Consider the following 18,935-nt stretch of genomic DNA (forward strand, 5'->3'; position numbering starts at 1 on the left):
CCCTGGCGGTGCGCTGTGACCATGCCGGCTCGGGTAAACCGTGGCCGGTTATTGTAGCAGCCCGGACGTGTTTTGTAGTTGCCCCGGATGGTCACACGTGGGGCTTCGTCGCTGTGTGTTGTGCCGAATGGTGTGTGAAGCCCGTGGTCGGAGCGAAGCCCCCCTGAGCCATGTTAAAGTCCAAAACGTTTGTTAAGAAGACCCGAGCGGGCGGAGTGCTGAAGATAGTGCGGGAGCACTACCTGCGGGACGACATCTGGTGCGGCAGTGAGGTCTGTGCGGAGTGTAAGGACGGAGCTCCCGTTCTGCAGCAGGACGCGCGGATAGAGAGCGACCTGTGCTCGTATCCCCATTACCTGATCCCGGACACCAATGTAGTCCTGCACCAGGTAACCTGCCTTAATCGGCCTTCTAGTCGTGGGTTGTTTTAGCTCATTTCATGGCGCCCATTATCCACAGTTGTTTTTGTTGTTGTTGGCTACTTATTCGCCACCTTTCTTCTCCGAATTGACCCGTTCCACCTTAAATGGTGCAGCAGTTACAGACACGAAATACAGAGCAATATGTGTGTTTAGCGTGACTGAAGCGTGGAAAGGCTCATAGGAGGCCCTTTAAGGTGAATCACAACCTCCACCGTGTTTCAATTGCTGCAGAATTTGCTTGTTAAATGTAAACAAAGTCATTCAGAGTGGTTTGATGTGAAACGGTCAGTTTTAGAGAAACTTACTGAGTCAGATTTCTTTATAATGGTAGTGATAAAACCAGGAGTCACAATGTCTACAGTATAACCGGTTTCATATACCATACAAACCACCAGTGAACCTACACGTGTTAGTTTTATTAGTAATGTTCATTAATGTAAAATGTCAGTGTCTTAAAAAAACAATAAAACATTCAATGGAGTCTGTTTTGCCTTACTAGTGTAAAATAGTAAAACAATGTCTGAAGTCACTAGACATCATATCCATTTTGTGTAATGACTTTCAGTGAGAGTTTTTAGAGGCATTAGACTCAGACTTCAGACGTCTGGTTCCTATCACCACCACTGTGAACAGTTCTGACTCTGCAGACGTCCCTAGACTGGTGTATTAACATCAAACCACTCTGGCTTTACTTACATATTAACTGAACTGATTGTGTTTTTCAGTCATGTTCCTCTTTTTAAAAGGTTTTTATTTTAGTGTAAACCTCTGGCTGTTACTGTTACCAACCAGTGAGAAAATGACTGAAGGGCCGCAGTCCACTTGGGTGGTCATTGTTTTTAACACGAGCCCCTGAGGCCTTAAATTATATATTAAAGTGAAAGTACTCACTGCAAATGTGTCTGTACCTAGAGGCAGAAGTGACTCAGATTTAAGTCACAGTGGTTTCTACCTTTGTCACAGTAACAATGTATAACAATGTGATATCACGATATTTACCCAAAAAACTAAATTCTACAAAAATTCTACATAATTTTTTAAACTGATTATTAAAAATAATTAATATTAACATAATAATGTAATACATTTAATGCAATACATGTTTACGTAAGTACAATACAACAATAACAGCAATAATAATAATATTAATAGTTTCTAAAATTGTATTTTACTGTTTGCCGTATCTGACGAGGGCAGTTCGCTCTTGCACATTTGCTAAATTTTTTAATTTACCAAGATTATTTTGCCCAGAATTGAGTGAATACTACATAAACCAACTAGCCTGGCAGTTACATCCTAATGTCTGTGTCTCATCCAAGCTGGGTGGCACACAAGTTCAGTGTAGGTGAGATGCTGAATAGTTATCAGTTGTTATCTTTGGTCCTCATATGACTGCAAAGGAAGTGCAGGGATGATGCGTTTGCATTGTCAAGGCGTCTAATTTTGAGACATCCATTCAAGCCTTTGCTGTTCAATCCCAACAGATCGATATTCTCGAGGACCCCTTGATCAAGAATGTGATCATCCTTCAGACTGTTTTGCAAGAAGTCAGACACAGAAGCGCCCCGGTTTACAAACGGATCAAAGACGCCATTCATGAAAAGGAGAAGCATTTTTATACTTTTACCAACGAACATCACAGGTAGGTCCATGCAGCAGTTCACACTGGTTACAAGAGGTGACTTACTGAATGATGGTTCGATTCAAAGGACTTTTCCTAAGTTTCCTAAAAATAATTACACAGTTTTCCCAGGGGGAACAGGGATCGGCAACATGCGGCTCTTTTACTGTCCTGTTGCGGCTCCACAGCAGATTAGATTTTTAGGTTTAATAAAAAAATCATTCTTTGCAGTAAAATACAGCTCTGCTGATCGTTCAATGCAGTTTTAACAATAAATGGTCTTAAACGCTGGAGTTAATGTATAACTGCTAATTCACCCTTTAACCTTGAAGATTGGTGCGCAGACTGCGTGTCACCATAGCAACACAGAAAACAGTCTCGCTTAGCTCGAAGAGGCAAACGAAAAGGCAAAGAGAAAGATTTTAGATGAACATCGATAATTTGAAGATGAATGGACTTATTTGTGTTCATAATCACTCCAGCTGGTTTCCTGATATGTTTAATGTGCAACAAAAAACTGTCAAACACTAAAAAGTCATAAAGCTGAAGTCGCTTCTCATTTACCAGCTTCTCATTTGAGTTAAATGGTGCAGCGGTTACGTTCTGGCAACTCAGGCACCATTTAAGGTGGAACGGGAAAATTCGAACAAGAAGCTGGTGAATGAGAAGCGACTTCAGCTTCGTAAAAAGACGAACATTGAGAGACATTTTACAAGAAACTGTTCTACTTTTGTGGGAAAGTTTCCTACTGGAGATGCGAGAAAAGCATCTGTAGCTGAGCTAAACTTCTGCGTTCTTGTTTGTATTATATTTTTAGCCTATACTAGTACATCAGCATGTACTGAGGCATATTTACAGCCAACATGGTCAAATGGACATAAAATGTTGTGGCTCCCAAGGTGGTTAGATTTTTATTGAAAGGACAAAATGGCTCTTCTTAAAATTTGGGTTGTCGACCCCTGACCTAGAGAGAGAATAGAATATTAAGCTTTCATTACTTGATAGCTGCATTAGCTCTGTAGCTCCAGCAGATTATTTTACCTCTAATGAGTATGACATGTAGTCTAACTATAACCTTTACCGAACCTGATTCACCCACAATGAGCAGTAAGCTAATGGTAACAGAATCTCACAGGTCACATGTTTTGGTGTAATACCATGTTAATTGTGTGATCCAGGGAGACATTTATCGAGCGGGAGCAGGGAGAGAGCGCCAACGACCGCAATGATCGAGCCATCCGCGTTGCAGCTAAATGGTACACAGAGCACCTGAGCAAAGCTCCGAGTGTGGGGGAGCTGAAAGTGGTGCTGCTGACCAACGATCGTGCCAACAAGGACAAGGCAGAGCAAAACGGCCTGCTGGCTTATAGATGTGAGTGTAGTCCATTTGAATTGTATTATGTTTTCTCTTTAGAGAGATAGATATTAACAACTTATTAGTTTAGTCCTTGTTTAGTTACGCCACTGACCTCAGTTCAGGCTGCTGTTTAAGAGTTAACTTATATCTACAGCTTTAAGTGCTTGTGACAAATTAAAGATGCTTCTGCTTCTGTGAACATCAAGATATGCAGAAAAATAGAAGTGATGTTTAACCTATACTACTTGAAAAATAAGCTTCAGCTTCCCTTATTAATATTTTTGTTACTGTAAATGTACTTTTCTCCGTGCAGGTGAGGAGTACATTAAAAGCCTCACTGGAAATCCCGAGCTTGTGGACAGACTGGCATTGACGTCTGATGATCAGGTGCGTACAGCAAAATGACATGAGAAAAGCCACAGATGTGTTTCGTTTCACTTGAACACACTGCATTTTCTCCTTTTTGAGTGTCTCTGTTTTGCTGACTGTCTTTGTGCAGAATGAGATCACAGGCAGTAAGCTCCTCTTCCCGGAGCACCTCCCGTTGTCCAGGATTCAGGCGGGCATTAAGAGCGGCACTTTCCTGCAGGGAACATTCCGGGCCAGTAGAGATAACTACCTGGAGGCTACCGTCTTTGTCCAAAAGGATGGAGACGACAGCACAGAGGTATCAAACTAAGTGTGCTTCTTTGTTGCGTAAGAACAGGGAGCACATTTCACAAAGTGAGGTTTTCATCATCCACATGGTTACAGGGCCTGTATCACAGCAAACTACACGTATTCAATCAGCTTTGACCCAGCCTATTTGAATTATTCATGGTTGTGATGTCACAACCATAAACATGTGACACACCTTGAGCATAGCCTACTTATTCAAGTGATGCAGTGTGTTGTTACAGCAAAGGATGTGAGGGGAAAACAACTAAGCGTCATGTGAGTATAGACTTCTGAAGGATCCACACATCTGGAAAAGGTGGCCAATCAGAACAGCAGTCGTTTATCGGTCCTAAAAGCATAGTAACAAAAATAGCTCATACATTTTGATAAATGAATTTAAAGAGAAGTTGGATAATTAAATAAAATTAGAAAAACCTTTTCAAAAGGGATGAGGGATGAGGGCCCATGTGTGTCAGCCTGTCAGGCATATTTCAGAATCAGAGTGTTTCATTTTTTTTTCATATTGAAAACATATTTTATGTTTTTATTCCTTTATTCATAGCTATCTAACAGTTGCTAAATAATAAACAGTGCTGCTAACTAGGATAGAGGTGCTGGTTAGCATTAGCTTAGCTCTCACCACAGAACATGTTCCATTCTGGCTATCTAATCTGCCTACACAAGTTTAGATGATAATGATTCGAATCTGAGGAAGTGAAGAGGAACTGAAGGAACAGAAAGGCGAAATGAGGTTGTTTTCGCACTTGTCCCGACTATGGGAGTCCACACTCAGGACTGATTCTGGGCTTGTGCGGGAGAGGGGCTCATTATCGTTAGTTTGCTTTCACACAAGAATTCCACCCAAACCGTGGATCGATTGCGCAATTCCATGCGTCATTTTTCTGCGTGCCTGTTTGCACAGTGGTGGGCACCAGCTTCCGTTTTCTGCTTCTTATTAATTTCCTTGGATACAAACAATCAAGCAGTGAAGGGCAGCACTTTTTTCCTCCACTGACCACAACAATCCTTTCTCCGCCATCACAAAACTTAGAAAGGGAAGTGATGCAATAATTTGAAGCAGACACGTTACAAAATGAACCAATCACGCAGCCCCACATGTGGCGCCAGGAGCAGATAGCTTCCACACGCACAGCGGGCAGCACCCGAGCTCACTGGAAGCAAGTCGCAGACCACTGATTTCAGGAGGACCAGAGATCGGTTCTCTAGACCGTTTCCAGGCCTGAAAGCAGTTTTCACACTTGACCAAACGTATCGAACACACAGAGCAAACAGACCTGGGTCCCAAAAAAAGCTCCAGTATAAAAACGGCCTTAAACTTTGTTGGTGTTTTGATCTGTAGCCTGAACTTAATGTTAGCTCAGCAAGCCGGCTACAGACCCAAGCAGTGCCACACTGCAGTACAGGTTTGATTCTGACTAAATGTACCTCTGCTGAAACTTGCTTGATTTAAAGGCTAATCTCTGACAGAGCAGAAGCTGAGTGACTGCTGGTGGAGTGACAGAAAGCCAAAATCAAACCTGTTCTGTGGTGTTTGGGACTGTAGCATTTTGGCTAAGCTAGCGAGAGCTTAGTTATCAGGCCGCACAGGCTTGGTTCCAGCTAACTGACGCTGAAATGACACCTGTTTAGAGGATATCTGAGAGTGTAAAGTTGAGTAACTGGTGTTGGGGTGAAACCTGAAATTGAGGGTGTTGTGTGGTGTGTGTGTAACTCTTAGCTGTCACTGAGCTGCTGTCATGCTTAGTTTTTCCTTTTTTTCCTTTTCTGGCTCTGACTTTCCCCTCTTTCTATCAGCACTACCTATTGGTGAGCTCACACCACCAATCAGTGAGTGAGCCCTGTAAAATGTAAATAGGTATTTATTGGGCCTTTCAGACGTAGTAGAAATTTGACACATCACCTTCTTACCGTTATACTGCCCAACTCTACCTCTGATCTGATGTTTCTACACTGTAAATGATTGATACACGATGCTTTTGTACTATCTAAAGTAAAATTTTGCTCAGCATTGTTTCATTCAAAGTATCTGTTTTCGCTGAATAAAACCGGTTAAATTGCTCACCATGTGAAAGAACTGTTTTTAGGTTGAACTGCAAGCAATTTTCACAGCGTAATACAATGTTCTCGTCACTGACTCGGTGTGCTTGCAGGTTCTACTGCAGGGCCTCCAGAACCTGAACCGGGCTGTGCATCAGGATGTAGTTGCCGTGGAGCTTTTCCCCAAAGAGCAGTGGGTCGCCCCTTCCTCCGTGGTGCTGCAGGACGATCGGCCGAATGATGAAGAGACAGAGGAAGAGGATGCGGAGAAGAAGGTGATTTATGGATGTTGCTTTAGATCAGTGCAGACTTGGTAGCAACTAACATGAACTCCGACTGGAACATTGTAGCTGATTACACAGCAAAAGAAACTGCGGTATTGAAATCCTCTTGACTGATGCTCGTACTGCGATAAAGTGCCAGTATTAGTATCTGTGCAGCCCTACGTTTTATGAATAATCCTTTGCTGTGTGAAAGATGTACGATGACACTGAACACGCTTTCACATGCACATGCTTCTCTACTGTTCTCAGAGCAGTTTTAAGGGTTAAGATTGAATTGTCACTCATGGTCTCTCTCTTGGCTGTTCTGGGGTCAGCTGGAGAGCCCTGTGCTGGATACCAGTATGCTGAAGCCCACAGGCAGAGTGGTGGGGATTATCAAGAGGAACTGGCGGCCATTCTGCGGGATGCTCAGCCAGTCACAGATCAAAGAGGTAAAATATGGAGCTCATTTACACTTTTAAATCATTTTATGGAAGATTGACTGTTATGACTTTTATGATTCACCATAAATGACAAAACTTGGTCAAAAACGAGGAATAAAACACTTTTTCAATAATAGTCATTTCTGCTGGTGTCCCTAAGGTCTTCCAGTAGTATGTCCATGCTTAGCTAACATTGATTTACATTCACTTTTTTTTTGCGGCATAAACATGAACATTGAAGGACTGTAAAACGCGGTCTGTCTTTTATTTGAAGCTTCTAACAGATATACTAACATGTATGTTGTATATATTAGTTTTCAGTATAGAGCCTTGGCATGTATCTGTTGTTGTTGTTGAAAACATTGGTTAGGCTGCCACTCTTATTTGCAGTCAGTGACATATCCAGGTCTTCTCGAAGGCCTAGAGTGATGTTTCCTTCCACACATATTGGTCCTGCTAATTGTAAACCAAAACGTGATCAATTCTTCTACCAGCTCCTAATTACATGAATGGTTAATCTGATACACAAGGCCTTCTGTCCAGCTTTTGAAGGCCAAACCAACTGGAGAGCCTGCCTCGCTGTACCTAAATAGGTTCCCCAGGGGTGAAAAAAATCCTGACTGGATAATTGTCCGTTGGCCATTTTAGGGATTTAACCCTTTTGTTTCTGACCAAAACTTAACAATGACATAAAAGCATTACAGTGCTTACACAACGTGATATTTTCGATAAATAAAAATTATTTTAAAAACATGCATTTTTTTAAAAAGTATTATTTCACACAAATCTCTAGACCTTCTCTGAAGGCCTTGGAGGCCCTGAAGGATCTTCTTTGAGGTCTGTATACAAAAATATCTGGGACAATCAAAAATCTATATAATGTAATTGTAATTAAGGCTAAATTTATGCTTCACCAACACTCACAGCACTGATTAACTAAACATCACTAACACACAGCTTTGTTCCTTTAGTATGCATAAATATATCAGGCTGTTTGCTCTTCGAAAGGCCCTGTAATGAAAAATATGGTGTACTTATCAGTTTCGTTCTCCATTCTTATCCCCAGGCCACCAGGCATCTCTTCACTCCAGCAGACAGACGCATCCCACGGATCCGGATAGAGACACGTCAGGCCTCCTCGCTGGTGGGCCAGAGGATCATCGTAGCCATTGACGGCTGGCCAAGGAATTCCAGATATCCCAATGTAGGTTTATACAGACCGACTGCCACAGTGAACTTTTGTCAGCTTTTATTATGTGGCTTTTTTGTTTAGAAGCTTAACAAGTATTTTTATGGGGCTGTTGTGCGTGTTGTAGTGTGTTTAAGGAGTATGTCACCAAAATGTAAGTTGTGGCTGACTGTGAATGAAAGATAAGGGTGAACACTAATTAGCATTGTCTCTCTTACACGCTAACTGGGCCTTGTATATTTTATTTATCAGCAATATGAGCATGTGTGGACAGAGGATTCCTTTAAACATTAACAAACGTTCTGTGTAACTGTGTTCACTTCTTTTTCTGTGGTGTTTTGCAGGGACACTTTGTGAGGAACCTGGGTGGAGCTGGTGATAAAGACACAGAGACGGAGGTTCTGCTTCTAGAACATGACGTTCCACACCAGCCTTTCTCTCAGGCTGTGCTCAGCTTTCTGCCCAAAATGCCCTGGGGCATTACTGAAGAGGTAAACCCAGTTTGGGTGCCGACAGCAGTTAGAGAACATGGCTGCGGACCAGAGCTTCATGTATTTAGTCACTGCTGATATCGGTACTGCTTTCAAACCAGACATTGATCGTGTTATTTCAGAGGGGTCAAATGTCAGATGTTTCTGTATGGACTTCAGCAATTACGTAAACAATAAAATGTATGTTGTATTTGATATAAAAGGTTATAATTGCATGTTTAAAATGTTCATGATCTGATTTGATACTTCTCAGGATTTGAAAGTGAGGGCAGATCTGAGACACCTGTGTGTGTGCAGTGTAGACCCTCCTGGCTGCACAGACATCGACGATGCATTACACTGTCGGGAACTGGAAAACGGAAACCTGGAGGTTTGTGTGATTGAATGAAAGAGATTATTTTTCTAAGTTCTTTTTCCCCCTGTTAAAGTTACATTACATTACAGAATTATTTAAATTAGGTACTTTATAAATTTAATAAATGTACATAAAATTTTCACTTTGCATCGACGGGGTTGAGTCTGCAGTTCAGATCTCTGCTATTTGTTTTGATGTAAAAAAAAAAAAAAATCAGGGATTACATTTACATGATTTTTTTTTCCATCTATTGGAATTATTTCTTTTGACTACATATCTAAATGATTTTCTAGGCAGATAAAAAAAGGTTTTTGACTCAGTTACTTGCCGTGTTTAGTCTCCTAGCAGGTATATTCATATTAAACGCTTCCTTAATTTTGAAATGATGCATGCTTAGGAGGAGTCTCTTAACTGTTTACTTGGTCTGATTAGTAAAACTTCATCTCCATCCTCTTTACACTGGGAGAACAATAGCAGTAAGAAAGAAAATAATTTTTTCTTCTAATTTTCTGGTAAAATCAGAAAAGCGAGATCCTGTAGGCTGATCAAAGTGGCAGTTAAATGAAAGCTCTAGTAATAAAGCATTGTCATATTCACAGTGTCATAAGCTTCCAGTTTTCTGTGATCGTGTGACCATGTGTGACCATGTGTGACGCAAATGTTTGGGTTAGTAGAAAATACAACCCACTAGAACGTCACTTGTCCAGATGCGAGAGTTATATTACTGTGAAGATGTGTAAAAGTTTCATCATAGACGTGCCCTAATAAAGTAATTCAATCCAAATCGAACTAACAAAAGGAAAAATGTAAAAGATCATTTTTCTTTTCCACAAAATACGACACGTACGACAATAACTTTTAGCAAAATCAAATAATGAGAAAATCCTATATGCTACTCATAAACAGAGTGAGAAAGAAATCATATGACCCAATCAGCAATAACCGTAACTTCTAAGGGTGAAGAAAACTGGCGTCACTACCCAGTAAAGCTACATTTCATAATACTGAATGAAGGCTAGTATGAGCACATACGAGGTCATGCCAACTCTGCTAGCCATATAGGCAACTTTGGGCAAAGTATATTTTAAATACTGACCGTAGATGATCATGTCCACTCTGCCTCCTGCCTCAGGTTGGAGTCCATATAGCAGACGTCAGTCATTTTATACGTCCAGGAAATGCATTAGACCAGGAGGCGGCCAGTCGAGGCACCACAGTCTACCTGTGTGGAAAGGTAAACAGCCCATAATTACTGCTACATAGTACGAATGTACCCAAATAAAGTTTTGTGACTTTTATATTATTTTTTATTTGATAATGCTCTTTCTTTTCCTCAGAGGATTGACATGGTTCCTGAGCTTCTGAGCTCCAACCTTTGTTCTCTGCGCTCCAATGTGGAAAGGTGTTTTTATATATATGCTTATTTTGATTCTTCTCTTTCTTCCTTTTACTGCTTCACAGTGGTGGCTAATTTCAGCATGTTTCTCCTCACAGGTTAGCGTTCTCCTGTATTTGGGAGATGAACCACAAGGCTGAAATCCTCAATACTCGCTTTACAAAAAGCATCATCAATTCCAAGGTATGAAACTATGTAATATTGGGTTGGTTTTATGGGATCACATTCCACTTCACTGTACACTGGATGTTCATGTTCAAGTATCCAGACCCCCCTTTTAATTAGTGAATGCAGTTACTTTCCTGTGCACTCATTGCTGATACAGGTGTTGCTGTATTGACACTCTTACCATGTAATACAATTGAGCATGTTTTTTCTTTGCCAGTTTGCAACAGTTTAACATATTTAAAATTTAAAAAAGGAAGTTTATTTTGATGAAAATAAACCAAGTTTTGTGCAAAAGAGTTTCAACATGAGCTTTTAACATTTTGGAAAAGAAAACTGTGAGATTTTTTGGGGGTAAAGCCTGCTTTTCATTTCAAAAAACAAGTAGCTGTTTTATGCTAACAAAAGCTTTGTGAGTATGTTTCCTTATTGGACAGTAACAGTGAACATCAAACATTACATGGAAAATGTTAAAAGAAGGAATGTGTTTCCAAACTTTTGACAGGCAGTGTAGAGTCACTAGTTTAGAACAGAAACTGCTTTTATTCAGTTAATGTGATCTTGATGAGTTAAAAGCAATGCTGTCGTCACAGGCCTCTCTGACGTATGCTGAAGCTCAGATGAAAATCGATGATGCCAGCATGAACGATGACATCACCAAGAGCCTGCGGGGGCTGAACAGGCTCGCCAAGATATTAAAGGGACAGCGAATTGCAAAAGGGTAACAACAACTGGTTTAACAGGATGTTTAAAAGGGGTCCTTAAAAAATCTTAATTTGTCTGAATTTACAAAACAGTGTTACAGTCTTCAGTGTTATCTTGTCTCGTTTGCTGCCCATGCTGGCTAATAAGTCAGTGACTTAGAAAGTAGCGTTATGTTGAAAGTAACGTACAAACAGATCTTTTATACAACAAATTACTTTTTTTTATTATTATTTTTTTTTAATTATTATTTTTATTTAGAACAAGATGAAAGGTTCACTGGCTATTTTTGCCAGAAACAAAATCTTTAGTTAATATAACCTCTCAAGTCTCCTGACTATGTTACCATAGACACACAGAATTATGGGAAATGTAGGCTAGCGAAGGATATATCTACACTAAATTCAAAAATCAGCCAAAGTGAGGAACCTAAAAGGAAGCATTCGGACAAGATTGGATGTCTTCCTGCTTAGGAATACTGAGTATGCAGCATTTACTATGTTTTAAGCACAGCCAGTATCTCACAGTTTGCTATTACAGATAAAGGTGGGCAATATAGCAAAAATATAATATCACGATACTTCAAGATGTTTTCATGATATGTCACAATATTTATTTTTTCTGACATCTGAGGAGCTGGAACTTACAAAGTAGGGCTACATTTTAAAAATACTATAAAAACTATAAACACAATGATTTTTATTCCATATTTCACACTCTGTGCTGCACTCAATCCAATAAAGCAGGACTAATTGTGCTCTCTTTGTAATCAGACATGCAGTTGGGAAGTGTTTTTAAGTACTGACGACGTTCACGATATGTTCAGAGAGCATTCTGGCATATTGTGATGTAATTTTTCACGATAATGATAATTATTGACGTATTGCCCAGACCTACTAACAGTAAATTGTAGTGTAAATATTTGAATTTTATACTGTTGAGATTATTAAAATGTGTATTGTGGGCAAGGCTGTTTGTGGTTCAGCATTTTTGGCTTCCTCTTTTTTTATCCACAATATCGTAAAGTCCATATTATGGGTCAGTGTCACACTATTAATCACTTTTGTACTAGTATGCCTTCCACTAATACAGCCCACATCTGTAGTGCAGCTGCCAGTTCCCTAATTCTTTTTTTTATATCTAAACCATTTTGTATGGTGAATTTTTCTTTCTTTTTCAGGGCCTTAACTCTCTCCTCTCCTGAAGTTCGTTTCCACATGGACAGCGAGACTCACGACCCCATAGACCTCCAGACCAAGGAGCTGAAGTGAGTGGTTTTCTTTTAAACCACTGTTGTGAAAAGCTTTTGTGTTATTTTGTATTGCTTAGCTAAGAAATATCATTTATTTACAATTAATTTATTGTTATCTCAATATTGACCTTTGCAATACTGCCTTTGACCAGGCTTGCAGTGTATATAAATGAGCCCTCAAACAGATCACTGATCGCTGCGAGCATCGTGACCAATCCCAGTTCCAAATGCTGGTTCCGTTTCATACATATGGTTTTAGCATACCGAAAGGCGCATTGCGATTGCAATGTGCAGCAACACAAGCGCAATATGACATCGAGTCCATGTCATGCAACCCTAGTTCTGTATTACTTTTGATGTTAACAGACACTTCCTTAAATTCCTCCCTTCTCTGCTCTTCTAGGGACACTAACTCCATGGTGGAAGAGTTCATGTTGCTAGCAAACATCTCAGTGGCCCAGAAGATCTATGAGGAGTTCCCTGAGTGCGCTCTGCTCAGAAAACATCCCGCCCCTCCACCATCCAACTATGACATCCTCATCAAGGCTGCAAAGTCAAGGGCACGTATGATGTTTATATTCATTAAGATATAAAAAAGCAGTGTATTTGGTGTCTCCTTAGACTTTCAGATGATAATTGGCTCATTACTGATTCAGAAGAAGTGAACACAGAACATAATGAATAAAGACCGAATTATACTTCTGTATTTGCTGAACTCTGTAGGTGTCGTATACATGTTCATGTATGTGTCTGTCTGCTTGGGCACTAGAGGACAGAATGAACAGGGATGCATGTTTTAAAGATGGCTCATAGTATTGTTTGTAACATCACACCTAACCCTGACCCATTGCACCAGTCGATCCTCACACTGTCCCATTTCGATTTTGCGCTAGTTCTGGTTCGGGTTGAGTGGTGTTTTGGTTGGATAGACAATGGATAATTGTTGGAGAGGCAAATCAGCCTCAGAAAGGTCCAGTTTTCCTGAAGTGTGGGTCAGGCATGCCCTCTCTAGTTTACCTGCATCTTCATTGGCCTTAATGCCTTTTAGTTCGAAAGCTGAAGGGGTTTTCTTGCTCTTTTTGTACTGTAGAACTAACACCATTTTATTATAGGTTGGATATAGTACAGATCATAGTACAGGCATAATAGCTCTGTATTCCTGTGAACGTATTTAGGTTAACGTACTATTTTGTCATCTGGATTTATTAATTGCAGCTTAGCACAATATCTAATTAACATCCAACTTCTGACACTGATACCTCAACCAATGTATATTATTTGTACTTTGAGGCACATTCATCTATTTTATTTTATCCTCTTCTCTTCTTCCTCAGGAGCTGGAAATACGCATAGATTCTGCCAAGGCGCTGGCGGACTCACTGAATGAAGCCGTTCTGGAGGACTTCCCCTATTTTAACACACTTCTGCGCATCCTAGCCACCCGCTGCATGATGCAGGCCGTCTATTTCTGCTCAGGAATGGACAGTGACTTCCACCACTATGGCCTGGCCTCACCCATCTACACGCACTTCACCTCGCCCATTAGGAGGTGAGGGTGACCCAAAATGAAATTCATGCTCTCTTACTAGAGGAAATGGCCAAGCTATTGGGCACAGTTACTCCATCTAAAGAGTTCAGTCCACTGTGCGTGATCATAGATATATGGCTATGTTAAGACTGCAGGTACAAGTAGGCTAAATATGATTTTATTGTTTGGTCATTCCCACTGTCTTTTTAATATATCTGACGTTAGTCTTAACAGATCACACTCCTGAAAAATAGTGAATTTCAGTGTTTTATTATGGAAGCTGGTCAAACGGAGAAAGGAAGCTCGGTGTCTGTCATTTATCTGCCATGAAGAGGAATGCGAGCCAAGGGGCACAAACAGCCTAAACACACTTTGAAGATCTGTGTGAAGCTCATTTGACTCCTTTGTCATGTTGTATATTAAACTATTGCAGCCAAACAAAATACCCACCCCACAGGGGGTTTGTGGTCTAAACTGACCACTGACGAGGGACTAGAGGGACAGCAGAACTGATAAAGTCAAAAACACTGAAAAGACTGTGTAAGAGTCAGTAGGTTTGAATAAAATAGATATTAATACATGGCGTATTTAAGTGTGTGTGTTGTTATGCAGTGGATATTGTATTATTTTGTTATGCGGTATTAAAAAGGTATTAAAATACATTTGAAATTGATTTAAAAAATTTGCAGCAACCTATAGTAACGTGTTTTGGTGGCGTTGCTGTAAACAGTCCTTTTCCATGCATGAAATTATAATGAAGATTGATTTGGATAAACTACAGAACAGGTACAAATACATAATCACAAATTTCATCATTTTCATTGCAAAGTTAGACCCGTTTCCGAGTACCTGTGCTGAATTTGATTACTCTTCTTGTCAAGGTACCAAGCGTACTGAACCAGGATATATAGGTAGAGCTGTACTGTTGTGTGACTGAAAACAGACACAGGTGCTCAACCAGGGTACTGATAGTTCTAAGTTCATATCAGTAACTGTATTATATACCGCACTGCCTGATAGAAAAGCTCCTCGTGTGCCTAGTTTGGTACAGTCTGCCACCAGTACTTACAATACTAATATTCAATTTCAGTTGTCAATTAAATTTATATTGCCAATTTTTTTGTAGGTACTCTGATATCATTGTGCATCGGCTTCTGGCGGTGGCCATCAACGCAGACAGCACCTACCCGGACCTGATGGACAAACACAAGCAGTCGGGTCTGTGCAACAACCTCAACTACAGACACAAAATGGCACAGTACGCCCAGAGAGCCTCAGTGGCCTTCCACACACAGGTACAGCACAGCTCACTAATTCACATGATGAAGAGAGTATGCAGCTGCTGTTGTAGTAGTTTTCACCACTTTTACACAAAAGACTTGAAGACATTAGTTGTGGTTTAATGCCTCAGAAATCCCTGGATTGTTACATCCTTGGCTTATCATTCAGTAACTATATGGAATGTATTGCAAGCTTGCTGGGTTATTCTTAAGTTAGGAGTGTGCAATGGAGAACTGGACCCTCCTGTGGCTCCTTTAAGATAGAGGTTAAAACCAGGGGTGTCGGCTGGCCTGGGCTCCCATATTTTTTAAGCAGCCCCTTTAACCAAAGCTTTTAACACTAACATCTCACACATCTGCACATCAGTCTCATAAGCCATGATTTCATTCAGGGGCACATTCACCCACTCCACAAATGCAGTGAGAGAGACAGCACGAAGCAGAATGAGAGCATGATGTACTGTGTGTGTGTGTGTATATAGATATATAGATAGATATAGATAGATATAGATATAAAGATATATATATATAGATATATAGATATAGATAGATATAGATATAGATATAGATATATATATATATATATGAGAGATTTTGTTGGCTCGTCTAACTGCACCTCTAACAGTGTTTATCAGAACACTACATGACCCAGACAGAATGCTTTGTTTTAGCATTTCTTTTATATTTAAAATATTGTTTATTGTTTTTAGGAAAGAAGAGTTTTGCTGAAAGATTATTCAGCTTCTAAAATATATAAAAACCTCAGATAAAATGTTCTTCTATTAGGACATTAGAGAGGAGATGTGTAGAAGAAACTTATGTGGAGAGAGTGCAAATGTGCAAAGGACTTTGAAATGGCAGTATTGAGGGAACATCTCCCGTTTTTCACTTTGTTACAGCGTTTTCTTCTTTTGTTTGCTTTTCTTTTATGATTTTGTTAATAAGATCCGTCAACATTTGCTGAATCCTAGCATGTTTTGTTGATGTGTAAATCCTTATGAAAGTAACAACTGCACATCTTTCAGGTTAATCAAAAAAATTCTGGGGGACGATATACTAAACAATTCTACAGTGAACTGGGCTGAGCCCCAGATCTCTACATGCCCAGTCAGTGCCCCTGATTAAAACTCAAGCTGTTTAATGTCTTTGCCTTTCAGCTTTTCTTCAAGAACAAAGGCATTCTAAACGAAGAAGGCTTCATTCTCTTTGTGAGGAAGAATGCCATCATCATCCTCATCCCCAAGTTTGGCCTGGAGGGCACAGTGTTCTTCGAGAACAAAGACAAGCCTGGACCGCGCCTCAACTTTGACTCAGAGGTTGTCACTGAACTTCAGTCTAGACATTTAAACATTTAAAACAATGATCCACACAATATTTTTAGTAGAGAGATGGACAGACCTCATACTCGTCTTTGTCTGAGGGGCAAAGGGCTTTTTATCACATTTGCTAATTCTTAAAATCATCTAAAATCTGTTAGTTTTATCTAATACCGCATGTAGTGGTCTGCCAAGAGTAATTGCTAGGCGTTTTTAGGCATATTAATTGGTCATAGTGATTTTAATTAGTCTACTTTGCCAATGTTAGCACTAACTACTGGTTGAGACGATTAACAAGGCTAAATCCAGATCTAAAGGTGTCTTTGAGAGCCTCAGCGTAGCTCTCAAGGACACCGTATGTAAAAGAATGTTATACCATTTGGTGGCCAGTCCAATTAGGGTTTGGAGTCCATAGTTTGATTGTGATCATTAACTGAATATTTGTTGCTTTTATAAAAATTAACCTTAATCATTTTTTTTTGACCAGCTTGTCCAGGCTAAAAGACCCACATTTAGGTCCTACTCAACACACGGAGAGAATGTTAAAAAGACAGTTCTTCTAGGGTTCTTTAATAAAGAAAATGGTTCTATATAAAACCGTGAACAATCAAAGAACGATTTGCATGATTAAAGGGTTCTTTGCATCCTGTAAAGGTTCTTCAGATTGATGGAGAATGTGCTGTAGACGGTTCTATACGGAACCTTTTTGAAAAGCGTTCTTCCATTGTTACAAGCTTGACAGTTTCAAAAGGATTCTATATAGAACCATCTACATCACATTCTCGATCTATCTAAAGAACTAGTTCATAATGCAAAGAACCCTTTAAATCATGCGAAGGGTTATTTGAGTGTTCCTGGTTCTATATAGAACCATTTTCTTTACTAAAGAATTCTGGAAGAACCAATCAATAGAGATGTAAATGTAATAGGCTATAAAATTGATATTAGACCGTCTGCAACTGACCAGCAAAATCATTTTTTCTTCATTCTCTGTGCTTCTCCAGGGCCCCACCCTGACCGTAGAGGATCAGCACACCTTCCATATTTTTGACAGAGTCAAAGTGACCATCAGTCTGGACGCCTCAAACATCCAGCACCAGAAGATCAGGATGGCCCTGGTGGAGCCAGTGGTACGTTCATCTCTCTTTTGCTCATGCTGTCTCTGCCTGTTGTGAAGGAAAGGTCCTCTGTGTCATGTTGTCTCATGAAAAAGACGACACTTTAATAGTGTGATATTTTCTTGTATATGGAGTTATTCACTTCAGGTCTTGGTAATAGGACATTTTCAGGGCTTTAACCCTTTTTAATGGACTTTACATAAGTAAAATCTAACTGTCAAAACATTTTGGAGGATGGATTGGGGTCGGTTCACTCAGGGGCTGAGTCCAGCTGCAGGGCTGCTAATTGATGACGCAGCAGCAGTGTTTGTGTATGCTTATGAATGCTAATGGTGGCTCTCTTCTTTCAGATCCCAGGTGTCAGTGTGGCCTTACCAGAGCCAGAACCAGAGGCAAAGAAACCCAAACTGGATCGCTGAGTCCCTCAACTGCCCTACAACACCGTCTTCTTAGTTTCTTTACATTTTAATGTTAATTTTTTTAAAAGAATGTAAATGTTCTTTTGCTCTGACTCGTCCAGTACTGAAGTATCAGTGGTTACAGCAGAGTATTCAACAGAGACAGTGGCTATTTCAATATCGGGTGTGTTCATAAGGTTAATGTATTAGTTTCATGGAAATGTCAGACCTGCATTTAGTTGGTTTTCTGGATGCACACGATGTCTGGTCATGAACTGCTTTGTTCTGCTAATGGCACCAAATGCAAGGCTTTGTATGTCTGCAAAACTGTATGATGTGTCTACAGAAGATGTTACCTAAAGATCTTCACATTGAATCTAGAGATCTGTTCATTTAACATAATTTAACAATCTACTCATCATTTTTTACATAAGGACAGAAGGGCTGTAATAAAAGGACTGTTTTTAAGCAAACTCTGTCGTTTATTCACCAATTTAGATTCTGCTGCTTATAAGAATACAGTTTATGAACCTAAATTAATTATTAATAATAATTTAGAAATTCAAATGGCTGCCTAACCTCTTTGATATGTGCTGTGGGCAGTTCACTGCAGAATACTCAAAAATTGAGGTTTAAAGAATTGAGTACACTCTCAGAAAAAAACATACAAAACTGTCACTGGGGCAGTACCCCTTGTGTCACTGGGCTGGTATCCTCAAGGGTACACCTGAGTACCTTTAGTCAGGGAACGTAATTGTACCAAAATCCACTGAAATTGTATTTTGTAAGTTGACTCCACAGACCCTGACAAAAAGTTTTAAAAGATTAGGTTGTGAAAAGGTACAAATATGTACTTTTTACCTGGGGAAAAAACCTGTGACCAACATGTGTTAGTTTTATGTCAATAACTATAAAATAGTGAAA

At 39.9% G+C, this 18,935-nt stretch overlaps 1 protein-coding gene across 1 annotated transcript; it reads left to right on the top strand.

The window, feature by feature from the left end:
- Positions 1–83: 83 nt before the first annotated feature.
- Positions 84–18,500, top strand: dis3 (DIS3 exosome endoribonuclease and 3'-5' exoribonuclease). Its single transcript, XM_036564888.1, has 21 exons — positions 84–389; positions 1,907–2,064; positions 3,222–3,415; positions 3,714–3,787; positions 3,900–4,067; positions 6,229–6,390; positions 6,714–6,830; positions 7,888–8,025; positions 8,355–8,501; positions 8,755–8,871; positions 9,989–10,090; positions 10,194–10,258; positions 10,351–10,435; positions 11,011–11,138; positions 12,300–12,386; positions 12,775–12,931; positions 13,706–13,920; positions 15,026–15,194; positions 16,337–16,495; positions 17,500–17,625; positions 17,964–18,500. The coding sequence occupies exons 1-21, from the start codon at positions 171–173 to the stop codon at positions 18,030–18,032; spliced, it is 2,856 nt and encodes a 951-aa protein (XP_036420781.1). The 5' UTR covers positions 84–170; the 3' UTR covers positions 18,033–18,500.
- Positions 18,501–18,935: the final 435 nt, after the last annotated feature.

Source organism: Colossoma macropomum, unplaced genomic scaffold, assembly GCF_904425465.1.
Source record: "Colossoma macropomum unplaced genomic scaffold, Colossoma_macropomum, whole genome shotgun sequence".
Lineage (NCBI taxonomy): Eukaryota > Metazoa > Chordata > Actinopteri > Characiformes > Serrasalmidae > Colossoma > Colossoma macropomum.